At 34.9% G+C, this 23683-nt stretch overlaps 1 protein-coding gene across 1 annotated transcript in view; it reads right to left on the reverse strand.

Annotated features, from left to right (window-relative positions):
* Positions 1–5043: 5043 nt before the first annotated feature.
* The window catches only part of MOB1B (MOB kinase activator 1B), a 55118-nt gene continuing 36478 nt past the window's right edge, over positions 5044–23683 (reverse strand). Inside the window, exons 2-6 of the mRNA XM_008693193.2 lie at positions 18028–18194; positions 13952–14045; positions 10616–10749; positions 8179–8342; positions 5044–5289 (exon numbers count right to left, since the gene is read on the reverse strand). Coding sequence (XP_008691415.1) covers positions 5212–5289; positions 8179–8342; positions 10616–10749; positions 13952–14045; positions 18028–18194 — 637 coding nt within the window. The 3' untranslated portion in view covers positions 5044–5211. The remainder of the gene's footprint in view (positions 5290–8178; positions 8343–10615; positions 10750–13951; positions 14046–18027; positions 18195–23683) is intronic.

A 23683-nucleotide genomic window follows, 5' to 3' on the forward strand; every position in this document is an offset into this window, starting at 1 on the left:
TCTTGATAATTTAAGTAATAATGTATAGGAAAATTTCAAATAGAACAAAAGCTAAGTGTTCCCCACAGGATTAGGGCCCTTACCACCTTAGTTATGCATGTACAAAAATAACAAATACAATCTAGTGGTTGTAAAAAACTATTTCCCCTAAAAATAGTTATCTCTGCAGAACAACTTAAGGAGAAACATGTTCTTAACATGAAAACGCACTAATCTATTTTACAACCTGCACAAGTATTTCAGAACAAAATAAAAATGAAAACATGTGCAAAATACCAACATATAAGAATTTAATAATACACAGAAGAAAAATTAAATATTAACAAAAAATTTAAATCACTAATAATCTCAGGTTCCGTGACATAATTTAAATGAAGCTGTCAACCATAACAAACCAAAAATGCTTATATAAGTTGCACCTTCCAACCCTTCTGCCAATGTATTGACAGAAAGTACTTCAGAATAACTAACAAGAAGGACCCACACAATCAACCTACCTATTTTGTTTTCTTAGTGCTATGGGGATCGGGAGGTGGGAAGTCAATAGTGTAAGAAGTAATTTAAGGAAAAGGAGATGACAGAATGAAAAAAGGCGAGTGATTTCAGTATCTTTGAGAACTGTAATCTAAAATTTTCTATTGCATAGCATTACATGCAGAAAAAAACTTGCTTCATACTTGCAAAACTTAGATTATTCAATATTTTAATCTGTATTTTCTCTCTTGTCAAAATGTAAGTACCAGTTCAGATATAAATGGAAGACATGGAACACAATATTATACCTTTAAAATAAATTATTCTCTATGATTAACTCATTAGGAACATCTTAAAAACTCAAATTGTTTACAGTCAGAATTGCTATATCTTAAACTTTTCCATTAAATCTTGACATATCTTTATCTCTAAATATTAATCTCATACACCATTAAACTGATCCTGAAAAACAGTAATTCCTATGGGTAAATCTTAACATTATGACAAAACTCTAATATTTAGGTTATTTCAGGAGTGGTTCTTAAAGTACAGATCCAGAATAGCGTTTCTAAAAATTGGGTCTATTCTTTAGTATTTCAGATTAAGTTTCAAAATAAGTTTTCCCCTTGGTATGCAGTCACATTTTCAAATTACAAATATACTTCTGGTCCCACATCTTTTAAAAAGACATTCAAAATTTTAAAAGTTATAAATGATATATGAAATGATTATACAATTTAAAATATTTTATCTGTGATATGCAGGCTTAACTCAGCATAATTATTATATAAAATTTATTCCAATTTCTTTGTACAATGATCTGTAGTCTTTAAAGTCACATTGTTCATTTGAGTGAAAATATGTTTAAAAAGTAAAGGCTGTTGTTACTTTAAGCTACTTCTATCTTAAATATTGGCTCCATTTTTTCTTACTATCCCTTCAAACAAGACTATCTTGTTTTTTGAGATAAAATTCAAAAGTTATCAGGGAAAGAAACAAAAGTAGAAAACAAGAAATAGACTTTGATTTTTTAAATTATTATATTTAACTGTAAGGTAATTAAACTAAATTTTTAAAAATTAAATAAAACCTATACATCCAAATGATACTGTCTGCTTCAAAGTAGTGACATCAGGAAACTATTCCTTTACTAAATGATGCTACCAATGCTCAAAACATTCTCATCTGCAAATTCAGAACCTACCTACGGCAGTCTTTTGAACTTCTCTAACGGTTCAGTTCTAAGAGAACAGTAGAGTAGAGTTCGTTTGGTGACGGAGATAGGTCATACTAAGCTGTCAAAAGTTTTCAGTGCAACTAAAATGATGAAATAGATTTTTTGCATAGTCATAAGCCAATTCTCAAGGCATCTCTAAAAATGTTCCAAAAACAATATACCTTCAAAACATAGCTGGAAAGAGGAGTGCTCCTCCAGGAACCACTAAGAAGATCAACTCTCATTTGGATGTTTAAGGTATGACATACTTATTTTAAAAGAAAGTCCTACAACTTAGTAATTGTATCTCACATATTTTACCATTTCAGTGGTTATCAAAACCTCTCTCAGAGAGGGTGTCCATAAAGGTATAAAAGAAATGTCATTTTGCTATTTTCCCATAAGCAAGGGAAATGCTAATACATAAAATGGAGTTTGGTGATTACATGTAAAATATAAATATCCACATCATCTGTATTTCCTGAAGATAAGAGATTGTAGTGTTTTATCTTTCCTGATAAGCCAGGCAGCAACTCAGTCTGAGATATATTACACACTACACCTGTCTTCTCCCACCTAATATATTTTATGCTGACCCTTTAGAATTTACAAATGACAAAAGTAGAAAGAGCAATCTAAAATCTTTCAATGTAAAGTAAACTGACCACCAACACCTCTACCAGCTAAACTAACACGTGCTACTGTTTTAATGCAGTCTAATGCCATGGTTTTTATGGGAAACAAAATAATCAAGTCAGCAAATGAAATCCAGTAGCACCATCTACTGCTTAGTAAAAGATTTTCACTCTTTGTTACTAATTTCTCTCCACCACCATTATTTCATCATTTAAAATCATTCCTAAAACTTGCTTCAACATTTAACCAAAGCATTGTGACAATACTATGTTAACTTACTATTTTATATTTTATGCTTTTATTAGTGGATGAAAATACCAACTTTTGCTCTTTATCTCTGTATACAGAGCAAGGGGGAAAATCATTATCTTCCTTATTTATAAATTAAGAGATCTGGAAAGAATCTAATTCACATTTATAAGCAAAATCTGCTGTAAAACCAAGATTTGATCCTTATTCTATAAAGGACACCTTACTAATGTTCATGGGAACTAATCAAAGCAATGTTTTGTTAAATCCGTTATTTCTCACATGCTCTCGTGAGTGTTTCCTTACCTATAGCCATGTAACACCATGTACAATTCCAGGCCTCTCCCTGGGAGAACTTCTCTACTTTGTTACCATATATACACTTACACATCTCCTTACTTCCTAATAAAACCTGTTGAAAGGAATACTCAGAAGAAGGCACCTGAGATTCTGAAACAGTGACAACAAACTCCTATCTACATACAGTAGGAAAGTAGGACCTACTACTAAACATTAATTTATAGAAACATTTTTCCATTTTTACAGTGTTACTACTGTATAAGGCTTAAAAAGAGCAAGAACAATTTTTCACTATTCTCTACACTTGGCTACTGCAACCCCTTTGTTACTGGGTTGATACAAAATCAAATGCAGTATGGAAGACTACTTGAAAAATCACGTGCTTCATTTTCATAAAGAAATAGGACCCAAACTTATTTGACACCAAATTTTATTTTTTAATCAACCACAGTGGCTGATGTCACATCTTTGGATAATAAAAGATTTATTTTAAGAAAATCAGCTTGTTCTCACTGCAATTTGTCAATAAACATTACCAGTAAGTGTCCAATATTTGCCTCCGCCAGGCTCTCCTGTTACACTTCTATTGGTACTTGGAGAATGATTGTTAGAAATGAAATGGAGAAAAAGGCAGTTCCTAGTGATAATCACAATGACATTAAATTGTATCACTGCTCTCCTTGTTAATGGCAAAAACAAACTGATTTCATTTTAGATTCTTTCCTACTGACCATTTTTGTCTATGTAATTTCAGAACAAGATTTCTATTCTACTAGGAAAAAGGTGTGTATTTCAAACTGAAGGAAGAGTATATATAGGTAACTGAAGGAAAGAGATTTACTAGAAATGACAAAATTAAAATTGGAAGTCTGAAAAAGATATTTCTTGAGAATAAAACTGAAGTAAAAAATGCTAATATTATTTTAAAAACTAAGTTTCTGAACTTTTTACTCATGGGAATAATTCACTAGAAAGTCATGACAAATAAAATGTAAAAGTTAATACTACTGAATTAACACCTTCATTGTTTGATATCACTGCAAAGAAAAAGATTTCCTTTCACAGTGTAAAAATTAGAAGTCAGAATGCTTCAAATTGGGCCTATCATAAGCAAAGAAGGTACTGTATCATTTTAAAATGACAGGCAAACACCAGCTCCATTCACTGAATGGAAATGCTGGAGCGTTACCAATTTCCCCAAACAGTCCTTAAATTCCATGTTTAATGTCTACACCTAAAATTAATAATTTATTTTTAACTTCTCATGGAAGTTGATTCCTAAAAGGAAGTCTCTAAGACTTTGTTTACAAGAAATTGATTAAAATCTTCATGCCACTCTATTCAAGGATTTTAAGACAAGACTTTTTGAACTTGACTCACCATATTTATCCCATCTATAGCTCCCCATACAAATTAACCCTCCCAACCAAATACACACTCCTATCCATCCCCTCCTCTTCAAAGTAGAAGGGAATTCTGTAGACTTATGGCTCATTTGGCAATTGCTAAGAAACCTCACAGTTCAGCATCACCTCTGAAGATGGCAAACCTATATACAACCTGAATTTTTACACCTACAGTGCAGTTAACATGTAGAAAGAAGCTAAAATGCAATAGGTATTACACTTCAACATCCTTAAGTATCAATATCACAGATATCAAGAGATGGAAAAAGACCTGCTTGTAGAACTTTAAGCATCTGTTGAACAGAATTACCACCAATATCAAAAATAATACTAATTTTCTATGTTCTACATGCACACCTTTACAAATTGTGTTTCTTCAATGTAGTAAAAGCTGGAGATAACCAATTTAGGTAACTATGGCTTTTATCATAGATATTTTAAAACATGCATCAGTAAGTGCCCTGGGTAGTAGTCCTAATATTTCAAGCCCTGTTCAGTTCTATGTCTGTGCTTCGCACCTCAGAAGTGAGCCTGCCAAGGCACTTAAAAACATAAGTCTTTTGGGGACTTCAAAAATTGGCCACAATTTACACAACACAGAACCCCTATCCGTCAGCAGTCCAATCAAGTATGCATTTTCTTTCAACACACAGAATTATCAAAAAGTTTGCAAGTAATCAAACCAAGTAATAAAACAAAAACTGTATGCCACTAGGACAAAATTTACCCCGATCAAATATAGAGAGAATGGTTCTTGGCTTCCTCTAGCAACAGAATATGGTTTCATTTATTCAGAACAAAGAAAAACTAACCCAAATAAGCCCCCCAAATCTAGGACAAAAATGACTGAGATAAAAATAAAACACAACAAAATCCATATACACTCCACACACTTCATTTGAGGGACAACTTGCACAGCTCTTCATCCTTTTATCTGTCCTTTGAGGTGAGTTTTTCAATCAGTTCTTGAAGTGGTGCAAGTTCTCTTCTATCAATAAGGTTGAACTCCTATGCATGATAAAGACAGGAAAAAACAGTCATTCCAAAGCAGATTTCTTTTAACATTTGTTGGAAATTAGCTTTCAAAGTAAATAAAAGTCTAATCTTTTTTTCAAAAAAATGTTTCTCTCTTCCCTAGCTGTGTCTTCCTTAGACAAATCACTTAAGCACTTTGGATATTGTGTTGTACATGTCTATGATAACATTAGGGTAAATCCCCCTACCTCATAAAATTACTGTGGGGATGAGATGTGATACTGTGTATTAACCACTTCATGTAACCCCTGGCATAAAGTGATTACTCAGTAAGTGGGAGCGCTGCTTCTTGTTAAAAGGGAATAATCTGAGTATCATTTAGATACAGTCAACCAAGTGGGGACCAAAAAATCTAGCATCTCAGGCAAATTGCAGCATTATAAGAAGAGTGAAAGAGTTAACACCTGCAAGCTATCATGAAATGGGGTATGAGAATAACGTGAGTAATATGGAATCCACAATGATAAATAAAATCCTATAAGAAACAAATTAGAAAGCCTGGATTCAATTTTTGCTTCTTTAGAAATTCCACCCATCATGCTAAAGTTCAATTCTGAATAGATTCCCTTGTCCTATAAAATTATAAGGCTAATAAATATTGACTATCTATATACTTTGATCTTCTGCCATGGTGGGGCATTCTGAGCTCCCATTTTCATTCATTTATTAACATGATCATATGCCAACCACTACAGTAAATAGTGGGGGGAAGCATTAAGGGCATTAAGAGCAAGCCTACCCCTAAGCTTTGTGGGATCTGGACTAAGAACACAAATGGATATATATCATATGACTATTTAATTTTACATTAAGCTAATACATTGTTAAGTAAAACATGTTCTATTTTCCCGCCTTGACAAATGTGCCTTCATAGTGACCAGGAAAACAGATTCAAATTTAGAATTCTCAAAATTCCTCAGGATTCTGCACTGGAAAGAAGTAACATGAGGAGAGCCTGTCCCTGACCCTCAGCAAACCTCCCTGATCTTCCAACCCCCAGCTCCACCCTGCACTCCAAGGGACCTAACTTGTAGGAGTGTGACACCTGGCTGGTTTATATAGGCCATTGCCACACACCCTCACAAATTGCTGCCATCTGACTACCCCCTAAATCTAGAGGTACACATGTCAGAGATATGACCTTCCCTTGAAAGAATGGACCCAAGGATAAGATCCATGTTGATGCTGGAAATACAAATGGGACCATGTGGAAAGGAAATTCTGACGTGTCAGGTACCTAAGCACAAACCAGTGGAATCTGGGAGGTATGTTCTTTGCCCTATGGGTCCCTTACACTGCAGGGAGTACAGCTAAAGAAGGGTCAGAATAGGGTTCTCTAAATAGTGAGGCCCAGGGCAGAGGCCCCTCTTGCTCAGTCAAGGGGTGACTGTATAACTAATGGACCTACCTACCTTTAAGAAGGTCACAGTGTCTTGAGATATAAAAAGGCTCAGATGTGGTAAATGCTGTATTTATCAATCCCCTACTATTTGCTAGGAGTTGAGAGATAACACTGTACTTTAAGATAAGGTCATACAGGGGTGCATGGGTGGCTCAGTTGGTTGGGCATCTGATTTCATCTCAGGTCATGATCTCAGTCCGGGTCCTGAGATCAAACCCCATCATGTGATGGGATCTGCACTCAGTAGGGAGTCCGCCTCCCCTCTCCCTCTGCCTCTCCCCCTGCTCATGTTCTTTCTGTCTCTCTCTCAAATAAATAAATAAAATCTTAAAAAAAAAAAAAAAGATGAGATCATACAGTAAGATAAAACTAACCCTTCTGGTGGAAGAATATCCTCTCCTAAATCACTAAAACCTGAACATTGGCAATCATATTCTGCCTAAACCAAAGCACAGAATCAAACTTTGAAATAACACTCTTTGTTTCTGTGGGTGGGACACCCATTCTGTAGATGGGATACCATGGTGAAGTAACTGCTCCGAGCAGTACTTTTGGCAAGTTAAGATCTCCTAAAATGTGTTTGTATAGGTGAAATGAAGACACAAAATGTGTGTGTTCAGTATGAGAGGCAGGTAACGAGGGAAAATAGATACATTTTTCTTTAGTGGAGACGGGGTAAGGGGATGGCATTTATATGTCCACAGATATAAAAAAATTACACAGATTCAAGACTTGGACTTCTGCCTATCATCTACCCTCTCAACCTCCACCAAAAAAAAGATGGTCAGCTTAAACATTTCCACCTCTTTTTTCACGCCTGCCTATTAGTGGCCTAATTATTATAGCAGGATGAAAATATCCAACTTCTCCTAGTCTACACCTCTGAGCACTAAAGAGAGAAGGAAGAAGAGTCAGAAAAAAGACTAATGGACCTCTGGAATAGCAATACTCTTTGGGACTTTTTTTCATCTTTGTATATAATGAGTAGTACCTAACTTAAAAATTATTCAGAACATGGTTTTAAAAAGGAGGAAAAAAAGGTATTATATACAAAGTCCATTTCCAGGCCAGAATATGCTAAAAAAAAAAAAAAAATCTAGGGCAAACAGGAAGTGAGGGTTAAGACGATTAGGAGGAATGCTAATATGCTAAAGGTACCAAGTTCATCTATAGGCCTGCCAAACTAGCCAGATTCCTAATTCAGTCCCTCCATATAGCCTGTTAAATGAAGCAAATTCAAGGCAAGACCTCTCAGATCCATTTTAGACTTGCATGCCACCAACTTGGAGATGAACGGAATTCAGAAACAAAAGGCCTTGTCATCATGGCAAGTATAAAAGAGGATAAAGACTAGACAGAGAAGGCAGATTTTATCCTAACAGTACGGATGCAGGATTTACCTTGGAACTCTGCTGATAACTGGTTTTATCAAGCAAAAAAGGCCTCCTAATTCAACTTACCTGGACAAAAAAAATAAAGTGCTTGAATGATGTATTGAGATGCGCTTCCTCCTGAAGCTGGATCACAGGGTCAAAATGCTGATGATAAATGTGAGCATAAACCCTAAAGAGGCGTTTGAGTATTGTTTTTGCTACAGACATGAAATTCTTCGGGAACGGGACACCTAATAAAGAGATAAACAACGTCCTCTATTAACAAGAGACAAGAACAAGGCAGTATGAGTTTGTCAACAAATGGCAACATAAATTTACAAGACAAAGCTGAAAAGAAGTATTTGTGAATTACTAATAATACCCACTGTACTTTTCAGAAGTTCTCAACATATCATGAATGAAAATAAACCTCAAAATTTCCATGGAATAAGAACTAGACATTAGCAAGACCCTTAAGCCTCTTATTTACCTACTACTTTACTAAAATGAAATAAATTTATGCCTAAGATGGTAATGAAGCTAAAACTCACACTCATATCCTCAGATTTCTTAACATCAAGTCTCAATACAAATTTTTGCTGAATCCAAACAATGTATTAACCATGTTCAGTTTTGCTTACAATGTTTGCAATATATTTTTATATTTTCTCTATGGAAATTATTTCATTACCCTTCCAGGTCTACATTTATTCTGAAATTAGATGCAGTCCCTCTCAATGAGGTTCATTGTTTTTATGAATAAGAGCACTTTTACAGCATTAAACAAATATAAGACTAGAAAAAAATACAAAATTCCATGTCCTTTGTTAAAATGGCTAAATGACTCAGACTGGTAAACACAAGCCAAATACTAATACTTCTGGATTCAGTGTTATCGCATTGCTTGCCACTCATTTAAAAATATTATAGGTCACCGGGCGCCTGGCTGGCTCAGTCGGTAGAGCATGCAACTCCTAATCTTGATCGGGGGTTGTAGGTTCAAGCCCCATGTTGGGTGTAGAGATAACTTTTTAAAAAAAGTTTTAGATATACCGATAGAAGGTATATAAGATAAACAGATTTTATATATATAGATATAGATATAGATATAGATATAGATATAGATATAGATATATATATCACAAAGAAACATAAGACAAACCAAAAGGAAGGGACACTATATAAATTAGTATGCTTATACTCTTCAAAAAGATCAATGTCATGAAGAACCAAAAAAGACTGAAGCACACATATTCCATACTAAAGAAAGCTACAGAAACATGACAAGTGAATGAAAACAAATGTCAACATTTGTTGGGAACATTTGAAAAATCTGAAGAAGATCTGTAAATTAGACGATAGTATTGTATCATTGTTAAATTCCTGATTTTGATAGTTATACTGTGATTTTCTAAGAAAATGAATAATGAAGCACATTTGGATAAAGGGGCATCATACATACAACTTATTCTCAAACAGTGCAGGAAAAAGAAAACATGAAATTGCGGGGAGGAGAGAGAAGACAAATGTGGTACAACGTTAGCCACTAAAAAATTTGGAAGAAGAAAAAAAATCTGGAAGAAGGATATGCAGGGATTCTTTGCACAATTCTTGCAAATTTTCTAAGCCTAAAATTCAGTCAAAATAAAAAGTAATAAAATATATTATAGGAGATAAAAGATAAGGGGATAGCACTTAACCAAAATGATTCTGATGTATGTAAGTAACGCAGTCCTGAAAAACAGATCTTTTATTACAAAGGCTCCAAAGTATTGTTAAAACATTCAATAAATGTGTCTAAAGCAATCCATAATTACAGCAACTATTTACATTGCTGTCTCCTCCACCATACCCTTCTTTCAAACTCTAAAAGCATAAAATATACTCAAAAAGTTGTTGAAAGAAGAAAAAATTGTTTTTTTCAGAAAACACAAGTTGTAAGAAGTTTGAGAGGGTAAAATCACATGAATTATCTAGATGCAAACAATTTCCACTTGAAAGAAAATATAATTTCCTTAAAAGCAAATATAAAAAAGCAAAAGTCACTCAGTAGATAACAGGCCAACCAGTCAAATCTTGTTTTCTTCTCACCTAGCTTGATTTCACACTGTTAAGATTCACACTGTCGTCATAAATTCAAACTCCCTCTCTGCCACAAATATACTGTAAAACTGGATATAAGTCATATAAACTCCTTCCCTAAACAAGAAATGGATATAACTCAGGCAGATGATACTCCCTGCCTACCCAGTATTCAGTCTCTTTTTTCTGTAACAAAGGCCAAATTCTGTTACTATCCAAGATACTCTAATCTTCTCGTTGTTTAAAATTAGAGGGGGTTTGCACTTAATGTTCATGATAAACTCGGTGTGAAAAAGATAAGACACTTTTAAAATTATAAGGTTAGAAATATTTTGATAGGTATGGTAGTCTAGTATGGTTCCTGGAACAGAGAGCCAATAAGCTCCAGAAACATAAAATTAGATAAATCATAATGGATTCTAATTATACAAAACAATTATACCAATTTTTGATGGAAATAATGTCTCATCATCCAACTGGTCCTGAACCCAAGTCATCAGGTAATCAATATACTTTGGCGCAGAGCACTTAATAGGCTTCTTTATGTTTGTTCCATCTGCCCAATGATACTCGTATCTGTATTGGAAAGATAATAGACACACAGAATATCAGTATATACCTATACAAAATGGGCATATTTTTATATTATATATGTATGTATATTATGAACGTACACAGGACATGTTTTAAACAATCTGCTCCTCTAAAGATATTTTGCACCTGGCATTTAAATTTAGAGCCTTTAAACTGTTACTGGACTATTTTGCATTTATCATGATCCAAACTAAGCAGGCCCCATCAAACTCACTTGTTGTAAGCTTTTCTTTATATACAGCATTTATATTTTAGAATCATACACTGCCATAGTAGAAAACCTAGCTAACTTGCCACTTCTCCACTTCTCTGATAACCATCTTTAATTTTTATGGTTGTTTTTCTTCTTTGAAAAACATTTCTCCTTATGCAATACAATTCTTTAACTTGGGGCTTTAAATTTGGGGTTAAGGATAGAGAATGACATGGAAACTCCAAAGTAACATGCACGAAGAGAATAAGTCAATATCTGAGTACTTCTGGTTGAGGAGCTAAATATGCCTTTAAAGAAAAATGGCAACCCAAATAAAGATGCCTATAGGACCTGGGTATTAACAGAACACTATCCTTTGGTATAATCAACATTTAATGTGTACCCACTACCTGAGAAATACTGTTCTTGACCAAGGGACACGAAAATGAAAGACACTTCCCATACTGTCAAGGAAAATAGACTAGTAGGGGAGATGGGCTTGTAAATGAGTAGGTAAAAATAGTTTGACAAGAATGATAATAGAGTTATACATACACCCACACCCACACAAAACCATAACCTGATTTTTAAGATAAGGAATAAGCACACAGCTGAAACTCCAAATCATAAAAATCTCTAAACTGAACAATCATTTTGTATTTTAGTTTCGAGAAGATTACTTCTACTACCTAGCTTCTCTCTTTGAATCAATTTTGTTATTCTAACCTTGTTCCAGTTTGAACTGACAAAATGATAGGTCAGTGAGTCTAATGAAGAAGGTGAAAGAAAAATATAATGGAAAAATACTACAGAGTATTTTAAATGATGAAAATGATCTTGACAGGTTAAATAAGGAAGCTTTCCATTTAATCATAACTACTTACACCTGAACAATAAACCTTAACACGATACACCTGAAAAAACATTCTAACAGCATGCCTCATTGCCAACCCTGGGCAACAGGGATGACTGTCAAGTCTACTTTGAATGTCTTCAAGAGGAGATTCCCCAACATTTGGCATTCTATTCCACTGCTTAATCACTTTCACAGTCAAGGGATCCTTTCTAATCTGAAACTAAAATTCTGAGGGTGACACAAGCTTGTTCTTATTTGATCCTCTTAGGAGACAGAGACAATGAATGGTAGAACTTCCAGCATCATTACTCTTCACTTAAAGACAGGGACTCATCCATGTTTTCTCCCACATGTTAAGAACCCTTAACATTTTTGCCTTTCCTCCCAATCATATTTTTCATTTTGTTAGTGATCAGGTGTTACATACTCATTTTTAAATGCAAAAATCAAAAGCAGACCCAGTTGACCTAAAAATCATTTTCAATATTCTGAATTTTTTTAAGCATACTAACTTTCAATATCCAAAAACTTTTTGAAAAATAAAATTATACACTGCTTATACTTCTACAGTATATAGCTATGATTTCCTGATCCATTCTTCTTCTTTTGTCAAGTTTATACTTAAGATGACTTCATCTTGTAACTCTATTTTGCCCACATTTTTTTTTTGTTCCACTTTTGACAGACCATTCTCTTTGAAATGTATTTCTGTCATCATGGTATGAATTTATCAAATACAAACTGCAAAATATTCATCATTTCTTGGTTAATAATAATAATAAATAATAACTGACAAAATTCTCTGAGCCATTACTCAATAACACCTCGCAAGGGGCCAGTACTAAGCTACTAACAAATGCCTCTCCTCGGTACAATCCCAAGCATCTTCTGCTAAAGATGGCAAAGCATGAGGACAACTGTGTCTTCTCAGCATTAACAATGGACAAAACTTAAGACTCTCAAAATAAAAAGGAAGGGAGGAAGGGTAAGTGGAAAGGAAGGTGGAAGAAGGGAAGGAAGGAGAAGGAAGGGAAGAATAAAAGGAAGAAAGGTAGTTGGAAGGATGGATGGAAGAACAGAAGGAAGAAGAAAAGGAAGATCATTTTTTGTTTTTATAGTGTCTTTAAAGCGATCCTATGCCTGTTACTTTTGAAGAATTACATACATTCTTCCTAACCAGCTATTTAGATAAGGTTTCTGTGGAGAAAGTGATCACAGCAGTATTCTAAGTGACAGTAATTCTCCCTAGTTCACAGGATATTGGTATAACATGAGAAAACCTCACAGTAAAATACTAGTCAATTTCAAGGGGGGGAAATGACAAATTTGAGGTAAAGAAACCTTGCAGACACTAAGATGATAAAGTAATCAGGGTTAACATCACCAGCAATGGGATGGTTGACATTGTGTGCCCCCTGATATGATCCTCTGAGAAAAAAATGATCATTTCTATGGTGTCCTGCCAAGAATGCATAGCCTGAATATGGTCATAAGGAAACATCAGACAGACTGTGTCAGGGGTCCCCAAGACCACCCCCAGGTTTATTGATCCAAGCAAACATTTACCAAGTGCTAACTAGGTGGCAGGCACTGTTCTTGCACCAAAAGGGATTTAAATGAAGAGGGAATCTAATAGGTTAAATAAGACATGTATAAATAGTATAACAAAGATATGTAATCACAAAGACAAAAAAGTTAAATAGATCAGATCTAGTCTGAAAAAATCAAATCGTTCATAAGAAAGAAGGATTTGATGTGGGGCTTGCAGATGGGTAAAATTTTTTGGAATATAACCAGATAATGATTGGAGGGAGATGGAAGAGAAGAAAAATATCCAAGAAAATAATGGAATGAGCAAGCTTTCAGAGTGTAAGCAATGGAGGGAATAGTAAGGTGTTTGCGGTAATCCAGTTTGGATAGACCAGAGGAGATTCATAAGCAAACAGAGGAAAGGAAGAAGGAGAATTACACAAGGAGGGCCATAATGCTCTGGCTAAGAAACCTGAACTTAATATATCAGTCATTAGTGAACCACTGAAGGAGATGCTAAGTAGAGAAATTATATGGTCAGAAACTTTCTTCTTATCTAAGAACTTTTAAGTAAAAGTGAGAATTGATCATAAACCATGTCTTACTTTGGGCCAGCTGACATCACTGGACAACTTTCCTCTGTACAGAAATCTGTTATTGTTCCATAAAGCATATTAATCTGATTGAAGAAATCCACAGCTGCAAAGAAGGTATCGGTTATAAGTAAAAAATTAAACTTCAATTTTACTCAAGCAGAATCCTAGATTTATCATGTTCTTTCCTCTACAAAGAAGAGGCGAAAAGCATACACAGAAATCACAATACTTGGCTACTCAGAAATTAGGGGTTTCTGTTTATTAAGTGACTCCCTTAGGAGGGTAAAAAAAACAAGCACAGAGTGGGAGAAATTCTTTGCAACACATATAGCCAACAAAAATTTGGGGGCACCTGGGTGGCTCAGTCAGTTAAGCATCCAACTCTTGATTTCAGCCCAGGTTATAACCTCAAGGTCCTGGGACTGAGCCCCACATCGGGCTCATTGAGCTCTGGCTTAAGATTCTCTCTTTCCCTCTCCCTCAGCCTCTCCCACCATCCCCACCACCTCCCCATCCCCACTCGTACTCTCTCTTAAAAAAGAAAAAGATTTTGTATTCAAAATATATAAAGAATTCCTATGGATTAAAAAGAAAAAGACAACATAGTAGAAAAATGTGAGACAGTTTTGAACCAGCACTTAACAAAAGAAGTTTCCAAACGGTCAAAAAGCACAAGAGATTGGTAATTATGGAACTGCAAATTTAAATGATAGTGGGATGCCATTCCACGGCCATCAAAAAAAGCTAAAACGTATCTGAAAATGCAAAGAGCTAAGAATATCCAACATATTCTTAAAGAACAAGATGAACATCAAAATTTATGAAGCACAATGAATAAGACAGTGTGGTCTTAGCAGACTAATGGAACAGAATGGAGACCAGACACAGGTAGTATAGAAGAAACAGCAAGCATAGAAGTGTACTGGTTTCAGGTGTACAATATAGTGATTCAGCAATTCTATACATTGTTCAGTGCTCATCACATTAAGTGTGCTCTTAATCCTCTTCACTTATTTCACTCATCCCCTGACTTACCTCCACAAATAAATTTCTTAATAAGAGCACAAAAAGTATTAATCATAAAGTATAGTTTTCTGTTTCACTGGATTTATTCCTAGGTTTTTTATATTTTTGATGCTATTTCTGATTTTTATATTGACTCCTGTAACAATCTTATTAAATTTACCTATTGGTAATAATAATCTTGGTGTAGTAATAACAATCCTAATATTTCGGTTTTTCAACATTCATTCATATTGACTATAAACGAATATGCTTTCTTCCAAGAGAAATTAAGAAAACAATCCCACTGGAGTGCCTGGGTGGCTCAGTCATTTAAGTGTCTGACTCCTGTCCTGGGCTCAGGTCATGATCTCAAGAGTTGTGGGATCAAGCCCCACACTGGGCTCTCTTCAGGGTGTGGAACCTGTTTAAGATTCTCTCTTGTCCTCTCTCTCTGCCTCGCCCCCCCCATGCAACTTTTCTCTTAAAAAAAGGAAGGAAGGAAGGAAGGAAGGAAGGAAGGAAGGAAGGAAGGAAGGAAGAAACAAAGAAAGAACGAAAACAACCCCATGTATAATTGCACCAATAATAAGAAGATACCTAGGAATAAATTTAATCAAAGGGGTGAAAGACCTGTACTCTGAAAACTATAAAACACTGATGAAAGAAATTAAAGATGACTCAAAGAAATAGGAATGTCTTGAAAGGACATGGATTGGAAGAGCAAATATTGTTAAAATGTCTATATTACCCAAATCAATTTACAGATTTAATGTAATCTCTATCAAAATACCAACAGCATTTTCCACAGAACTAGAACAAACAATCCTAAAATTTGTATGGAACCACAAAAGATCCTGAATAGCCAAAGCAATCTTGAAAAAGAAAAGCAAAGCTGGAGGTATCACAATTCCAGACTTTAAGGTGTATTACAAAGCTATAGTAGTCAAAACAGTATAGTACTGGCACCAAAATAGACACACAGATCAATGGAACAGCGTAGAAAACCCAAAACTAAATCCACAATTATATGGTCAATTAATCTTTGACAAAGCAGGAAAAGAGTAATGCAATGGGAAAAAGTCTCTTCAACAAATGTTGCTGGGAAAATTGTTCAGTTACATGAAAAAGAATGAAACTGGACCACTTTCTTACACCAAACACAAAATAAACTCAGAATGGATTAAAGACCTAAATGCGAGACATGAAACCATAAAAATCCTAGAAAAGGGCACAGGCAGTAATGTCTCTGACACAGAAGAGAGCCACATTTTTCTAAATATGTCTCCTGAGGCAAGGGAAATAAAATAAAAAATAAACTATTGGAACTACATCAAAATAAACAGCTTCTACACAGCAAAGAAAACAACCAACAAAACTAATAGGCAACCTACTGAATGGGAGAACATATTTGCAAATGGCATATCTGATAAAGGGTTAATATCCAAAATACATAAAGAACTAAAAAACTCAACACCCAAAAAAACAAATAATCCTATTAAAAATTCAGAAGACATGAACAGACATTTCTCCAAAGAAGACATACAGATGGCCAACAGACACATGAAAAGATGTTCATCATCACTTACCATCAGGGAAAGGCAAATCAAAACTATAATAAGGTACCACCTCACACCTGTCAGAATGGCTAAAAATCAATAACACAAGAAACAGGTGTTGGCGAGGATGTGGCTAAAAGGAACCCCCATGCAGTGTTCGTGGGAATGCAAACTGATGTAGCCACTGAAGACAGTACAGAGGTTCCTCAAAAAACTAAAAACAGAATTACCATATAATCCAGTAATTCCACTACTGGTTATTTACCTAAAGAAAACAAAAACACTACTTTGAAAAGATATATGCACCCCTATGTTTATTGCAGCATTATTTATAACAGCCAAAATATGGAAGCAAGCCAAGTGTCCATTCATAGATGAATAGATAAAGAAGGTAACACACACACACACACACAATGGGCTATTAGTGACAAAAAGGAATGAGATATTGCTACCTGCAACAACATGGATGGATCTAGAGAGTATTATGCTAAGTGAAATAAGCCAGTCGGAGAAAGACAAATACCATATGGTTTCACTCCTATATGGAGTGTAAGAAACAAAACAAAGAAAAGAGACAAACCAAAAAACAGACTCTTAACTATAGAGAACAAACTAGTGGTTGCCAGAGGGGAAGTGGGGGGGAACGGGTGAAACAGGTGAAGGGCATTAAGAGTACACGTATCTCGATGAGCACTGAGTAGTGTATAGAATTGGTCAAACACTATTGTACATCTGAAACTAATGTAACACTGTATATTAACTACACTGGATTTAAAATTTTTTAGAAAGTCTACGCAAAAATAAGAGTATTTCATAAACATATTTTACTAACTTCATAAGATCATTATTGAATTGCCTTTAAAAAAAAAAGCATAATGTAGACAAATAACTGAGTATGCTACTGAAAGAGTCAATTTAGCATAGTGGCTAAAGGATAGTCTCTGCTTGTCATGATGAGCACTGGGCGATGCATGGAAGTGCTGAATCACTATATTGTACACCTGAAACTAATACAACGCTGTATGTTAACTGGAATTAAAATAAAAACTTAAAAAAAAGTGTAGTCTCTAAAATTCTAAAGCTCTATATTTGAGCCCAGGTTCTAACATTTGATAGCTGTATGACCTAAGCAAATTACTGATCTGTCTCACCTTCCTTATCTATATTAACCTGAAATAACAATAGTACCTACATTGTGAGGCTATAAGATGAAATAAAAATAATCTACGTAGAAAGGATAACAGAGGGTCAGACACAGAATTAGTGTTCCATAAATATTGCTGTTATTATTTTTCTACTGAAGATGGTAAATCTATGCCTTGTATTACATTATAACAGGAGACAAAATTTCATAAAACTCCATACTCACAAATAAAATAACATAAAGGCTAAAGTGTATTGAGGTACCACTATAACTGTGGCATTAGGTTGATAACTAGATCCTTGAACAGACAACATCCCAAAACTCACCTACAATGAGGCTACTAACCTAATTTAAAGCCTAACTAGAAACAGGCTACTTACTGTTCACTGCAACCCATTCATTTAGATCTTCCCCCTCAGGAAGCACGACAGCCATCCGGAGATTGCCACTACCAAGTGTGGCTTCTGCATGCTTTAAGAGTTCATACTGGTGAGAACCCTCTGGAATGTTCTTCTTTGGTTTAAACGTTTTAGAGGAGCGGCTACCACTATGAATAGAAAAGAAAAAAAGAACCTCAGTATTTACGGCACGACTTTCAACAGAGTTTGAGTATACTACATTGCACTACTGAATAAAATAACATTGAGGTAATCCTAAAGTCCACAAATAAATAGCCCTAAATTGTACTGGCTACATTAAATCCCAGCAAAAGAACTGTTGCAGCTACTGTGTTTGATACCCAAAACTCCTACAAACCTTCTCTACATTCCCTATTGCAACTCCCAAGGAGAAAGAGAATTTTTAGCTATAATTAATCCAGTCTTTTGCAATAAATTAATGATTCAGGATTATAGGTTGTAGTCTATAAAAACAAAAAAGTGCTTCGTGATTGTTTTCAGTCATTTTATTCCTTTTCACCCTTATTAAGTCTCTCGTTCTAATACAAATAATTTATTTCCTTCATTAAAGATACAGTTTTATGTCAATAAAACACAAAAATCCTACAGTGAGAAAGAGAAGCTACTTGTTCTGCCCAATTAGAGGAAGCACCAGCAATCTTATTCCAGAATTCCATATGTGCAGGTAGGTAAGTAGCTACACATTAATATGGTTGACTTGCTCAAATTTCTGAATTCGTGTAGATACACACATGCATTTTTAAATGGGTCAAATGAACCTAGTCTTAGAAATGGTCTTAACAGTTTTTAAGAGATGGATTTTTCTGTTAATGCTATCAAATTCTTATCAAACTATATTATATCCCAGTCATCCCTTCTCAGTATCTCCCCCTTTTCTTCTCTTCATATAAAAAAGGAAGAGTTAAGGAAGAATTAGAGGAGACTGGGTAAGTGGGAACTCTGCAAAGTTTAATGTTACTAAATCCATACCACCAAAACATTCAGACATGTGAGCTTATAAATATGAAAGGGGAATTCCAAAAAGAATGATGAACAATAGTTACATTTTCCAAGCTCCCTATAGCTTTTCACCACTACCCCCTTCTCCCAAGCTTAATCCCATGACCTCTCCTATCTTCCCCAAGATAAAGGGTAGTTCTCAATGCTGCTTACATATTATAGTCACCTGATGTGCTTTCAAAAAGTACTGATGAGCCTGAGATAAACTAAGAATTTACCAGTCAACCCAAATATCCAATTCAAAAGACAATTATTTTTCATTTCTAAGGCAATGGCATTCTCCTTTAAACCGGTCTCTTCTCAGGTGTTCAATTGGAGTAAATTGAGGTTCCTCAACTCTAACACTGCCCCCTCTCCCTGTCAGGTTATCTCTACTTAACAGTCAAGGTGTCTCTAAAAGCCCTGATCAGACATTACTCCTCTGCTTAAAACCACTCAGTGGTTTTCCAGTGCTCTCAGACTAAATCCAAATGTCAAAATTTAGACACCGTCAGGCCCTGGACCAACACCAGAGTGCACAAACTCTTCCTCAGTTTAATCAGATAATGCATTAAACACCAAATTCTCTCCCAGCATCTCTAAAATATAAAAACACAGAAAAGATCATTATGGCTACACTAAGCTTGAGACTTACTTCATTTTCCTGCTCTTCTCACCCTTTATCAAAACTTAGCGTGAGAAACAACAAAGACATTTCACTAATTTATGTGTGATTAATTACAAAAATAACTCTCCTATGACTAATCTGGCGCATGTCTTCAGGCAGGGTGTAAGTTAAGTACACTCCCTTTAACTAGCCACTCTTCAGACTAACACAGCAACTGAGGGTGGGACACGCTGTTCTGGAAAAGGGTTGAGAGCACACATGAGAGCTACAAGGACATCAGTTATGCCTACACTCAAAGGAGGGTCAAAGCCTCACCGGCCCTCCAAAAACATCTGTTTATTGAATCACTATGCCACAAAATGTTACGCTTCCAAATGTTTTTTGAATGATGCTCCATCCAGAATTGGTCTTCCACAAAGCTAAGTAAATCTACTTCATAAGACTTTATTCTTGAGTAGAAAGAAAAAAAAAATCTGAGTTCAATTGTGAGGGCCAGCTACGTTATCTCGGCAAATACCCCAACTTTCTTGAGTCTATTCTTTCTTAAACAGTGAAAGCCTAATAAAAGTAACAAAACATCACCACTACCTGTATGACAGATCTGCTGCAAAATGAGAAAATACATGTGAAAAAGTTTTTAAAACTGTAAAATGTTGTCCAAATAAAAGTGCTAGTTTTTCTCACTGTCCTTCCTGTTTCTGAACCAGAATGACAGAGTTAACAAAGGAAATGGTAGAGCAATATCCAAAGCTGGATTCAACCACCATTCCTACCCTTTTCTCCTAAGACTGGAGGGGGGAAAATATAACCTTAGTTTGAAAACTAATGTTTTTACACATCAAGTTTACAAAAGAAGTTTTAAAAATTTTGTTTTGTTTTTTGATGCTATTCCCATAACAAGGTTCAGGTCATCTAATGCTAATTGTGGGGCTAGACTGGAAATCAAGAAAACAGGGTTCTATTCCTCATTTTGCTATTTTCTTCTTATGTTCCTTAGGAAACCACAAATTATCATCTGGGCTTAAATTTATTTTGTTTTTTGAAAGTCTGGAAAATAACTTTTTACAAAGGGGTATAATTTAAGAGATGAGATAATGTTTATAAAATGATTTTAGTTCCTTGCAAACTATCGACTCCTCTCTCTGTTCCTCTTTTCCATGTACATTCAAGTTCCAAAATGTCCTCAAGTCCTTTAATTTTCTTTCTCTCTAACCCTTCTGCTTTATTCAGGCAGAATAACCTAACCATTTCAATACTCTATATTTTTAAAATATTCTTTTTAAAAACCATATTCAGCTTGCTCAACCTGAAACTTCTACCAGTATCCACCCTACCCTGGAAGGGGTGGTCAGTACTGCTCCCCATTCGTAGGTCAAAAAACCAACAGAGTCCTCAAGTTCAAAAGCACAAATATGAAAGCATACACACAAAAGTCCTCATCAATGAGTACAAGCTCTTATAATAACAATGTATGGCCAAATGCATATATCTCACATGGGATTTTAAGACATTTGATGCAAATATTCAAAAACATTTTCAGTAACAGAAAGTATGTTACCCTCCCACCCTGCCCTCCTCAGAAGAAATCTGTGTATCAGAAGAATCTCAGAAGAAGTACCTTATATACCCTCTCAGAGAGTCTATGTCTAAACAAGGCCAAGAACATTTGGGCCTGTTTTTGTTTTTACACAATTGTTGCATGCTATACTATACTAAATAATGTTTTTTACTTAATATATCCAGGAGATGGTTGTATATTAAAATAAAAGTAGATCTAACTTATTCTTTTTAAGATTGAATAGAACTTCCTTATATAAATATATATTTTAATCAGTCATTTAATGATAAACATTTAGGTTGTTTCCAGTCTTTTGTTATTACAAACAACACTGCAGTACGCATCCTCCTGCACACGCATATATGAAGGATAAATCACTAAAAATAAAATTGCTGTATTTAAAGACATTCACATTTTTAAATTTTATACAGACCTATTTTTTGCCCAAATAAGCTGTACCCTTTTACAACCCCATTAACAATGTATGAAAATAGCTATGCACATTTTCAGTCTTAGAGGACAAGGATTCTACTGCTAATTATTCTTGTACAGCTCCTAACACAGTATCATAACTTTATGAGAATTTGGAGCTGATTAAAATGTGAATGATACATTACATATAAGGGAGTTGTATTGATAATTCATGGCATTACCCTGAGGTCTTTTCATTCCAAATAAATGACCAGGATTCAGGACTGTTTATCCTGGTCAGTCCTCTTATTCAAATCGGAAGGCCAATCAATTTCTAGAGCAAGACAGGTTGGTTTGACAAACAACTGAGTCCTAAGGGAAAACCCTGAACCAACCTCCCTTATAATTAATTAGTTATCCATTTTAATCTACCTTTTTTAAGTTTCAACAGCATTAGTTATTTCCTCTTTGAGAACCTAAAGAACATACTAACCCCCATAGTAACAACTAGGTTAATTCCCATAAACCATTTCATGCCATCTCAACACTGTCACATCCATTATTACCCTTAATTTTAAACCTTTATTGTCCAATCCAACTATTAATGAAGTTGATACTTTCAAATTTGGACAGGAGACTCTTAAGGCTAAAGGAAATGGGGCAGGGGGGAGATACACAGAGATCTCAAAACAGGGGCACTAGAAAGGATTAGAAGAATAGATATCTGTATATTTTGACACTGAAGAACATGTCAATTATCTTGAACAAGTTACTTAATATTACCAAGCCTCAGCTTCCTCATCTATAAAATGGGAATAATAATGTTTACCTTACTACTGAACCCTATGGTAAGAACTCCAGTAATATTTGTTCTCTTTGCTCCACCTCTAGATACCAACCTGATATTCACATCAGTAGCTAGTTCCTTCCAAAGGTCTAAGTCCAATACTAAAGATCAGGTACTTGATAAATACTTGTTAATTGACAGTTCCAGTGAACTTCAGACTAAGAACTCCTACATCTGGATAGTAATGATGATGATTAGTATTAGCTAATATTTACTTCAGGCTTTGTGCTCAGAAGTATTTTACAAGCAATATCTCATTTAATCCTTTTAACTCTATGATGTACAGGCTATTATTTTCCTTATTTTATGGATAACAAAACTGATGCTTAAAGAGCTTAAATAATTTTCTCAAGATTATAAGAGTGTTAAATGAAGGAGCCAGGACTTAAATCTATGATTTAAATCTTTAAAGCCCATTCTTTTACCCACTACCGAAGACGACATGATGCTTACCTTTATCTTCTATCCAATTATTTCTAATAATTTTCTTCCTAAATCACCATAGTTTAATCAAGCCACTTATGAAAAAGCACAAGACTAATTCATACTGACAGAGTTTTAAAACCATCTTCAAACTACTTAATTCCATTTCCTCTCCTGATATCTCTTCTAACTTATATGAATATTTAGTACTACCATTAAGGAAAAATAAAATCCCACCAGAGAGCAATTTCTCTCAGAAGGATGCCAAACATACTGATGTTTTCAGAAAGGCAGATATGTACCAGCAAAAAATGTTAGAAATTACCAAAATCAGGTAGAACACGTTCTAAAAATAACAAAGCTACAGGCTATAGGCTAAAAGCTGTATCAAAAAGACCACCTTCATTCAAGAAAATTAGCAATCTGAACAAACACACCTACTTACATTTCTGCCAACCTAACATTCTTTTCTCTTTTTAAAAGATTTATTTATTTATTTTAGAGAGAGAGAGAGCACACACACACACAAGCAGGGGAAGGGGCAGAGGGAAAAAGAGAATCTCAAGCAGATTCCCTGCCAAGCACGGTGCCCAACACAGGGCTTATCCCAGAACCCCCAAGATCATGACCTGAGCCAAAAACCAAGAGTGGAACGCTCAACCGTCTGAGCCACCCAGGTGCCCATGTCTAACATTCTTTTTAAGTCACTATTATTAGTGGTACTATTGCTGTTATCATTAATGTTAGGAAAGTAAAAAGTACTTAACATTGC

Source organism: Ursus maritimus, unplaced genomic scaffold, assembly GCF_017311325.1.
Source record: "Ursus maritimus isolate PB19 unplaced genomic scaffold, ASM1731132v1 scaffold_8, whole genome shotgun sequence".
NCBI lineage: Eukaryota > Metazoa > Chordata > Mammalia > Carnivora > Ursidae > Ursus > Ursus maritimus.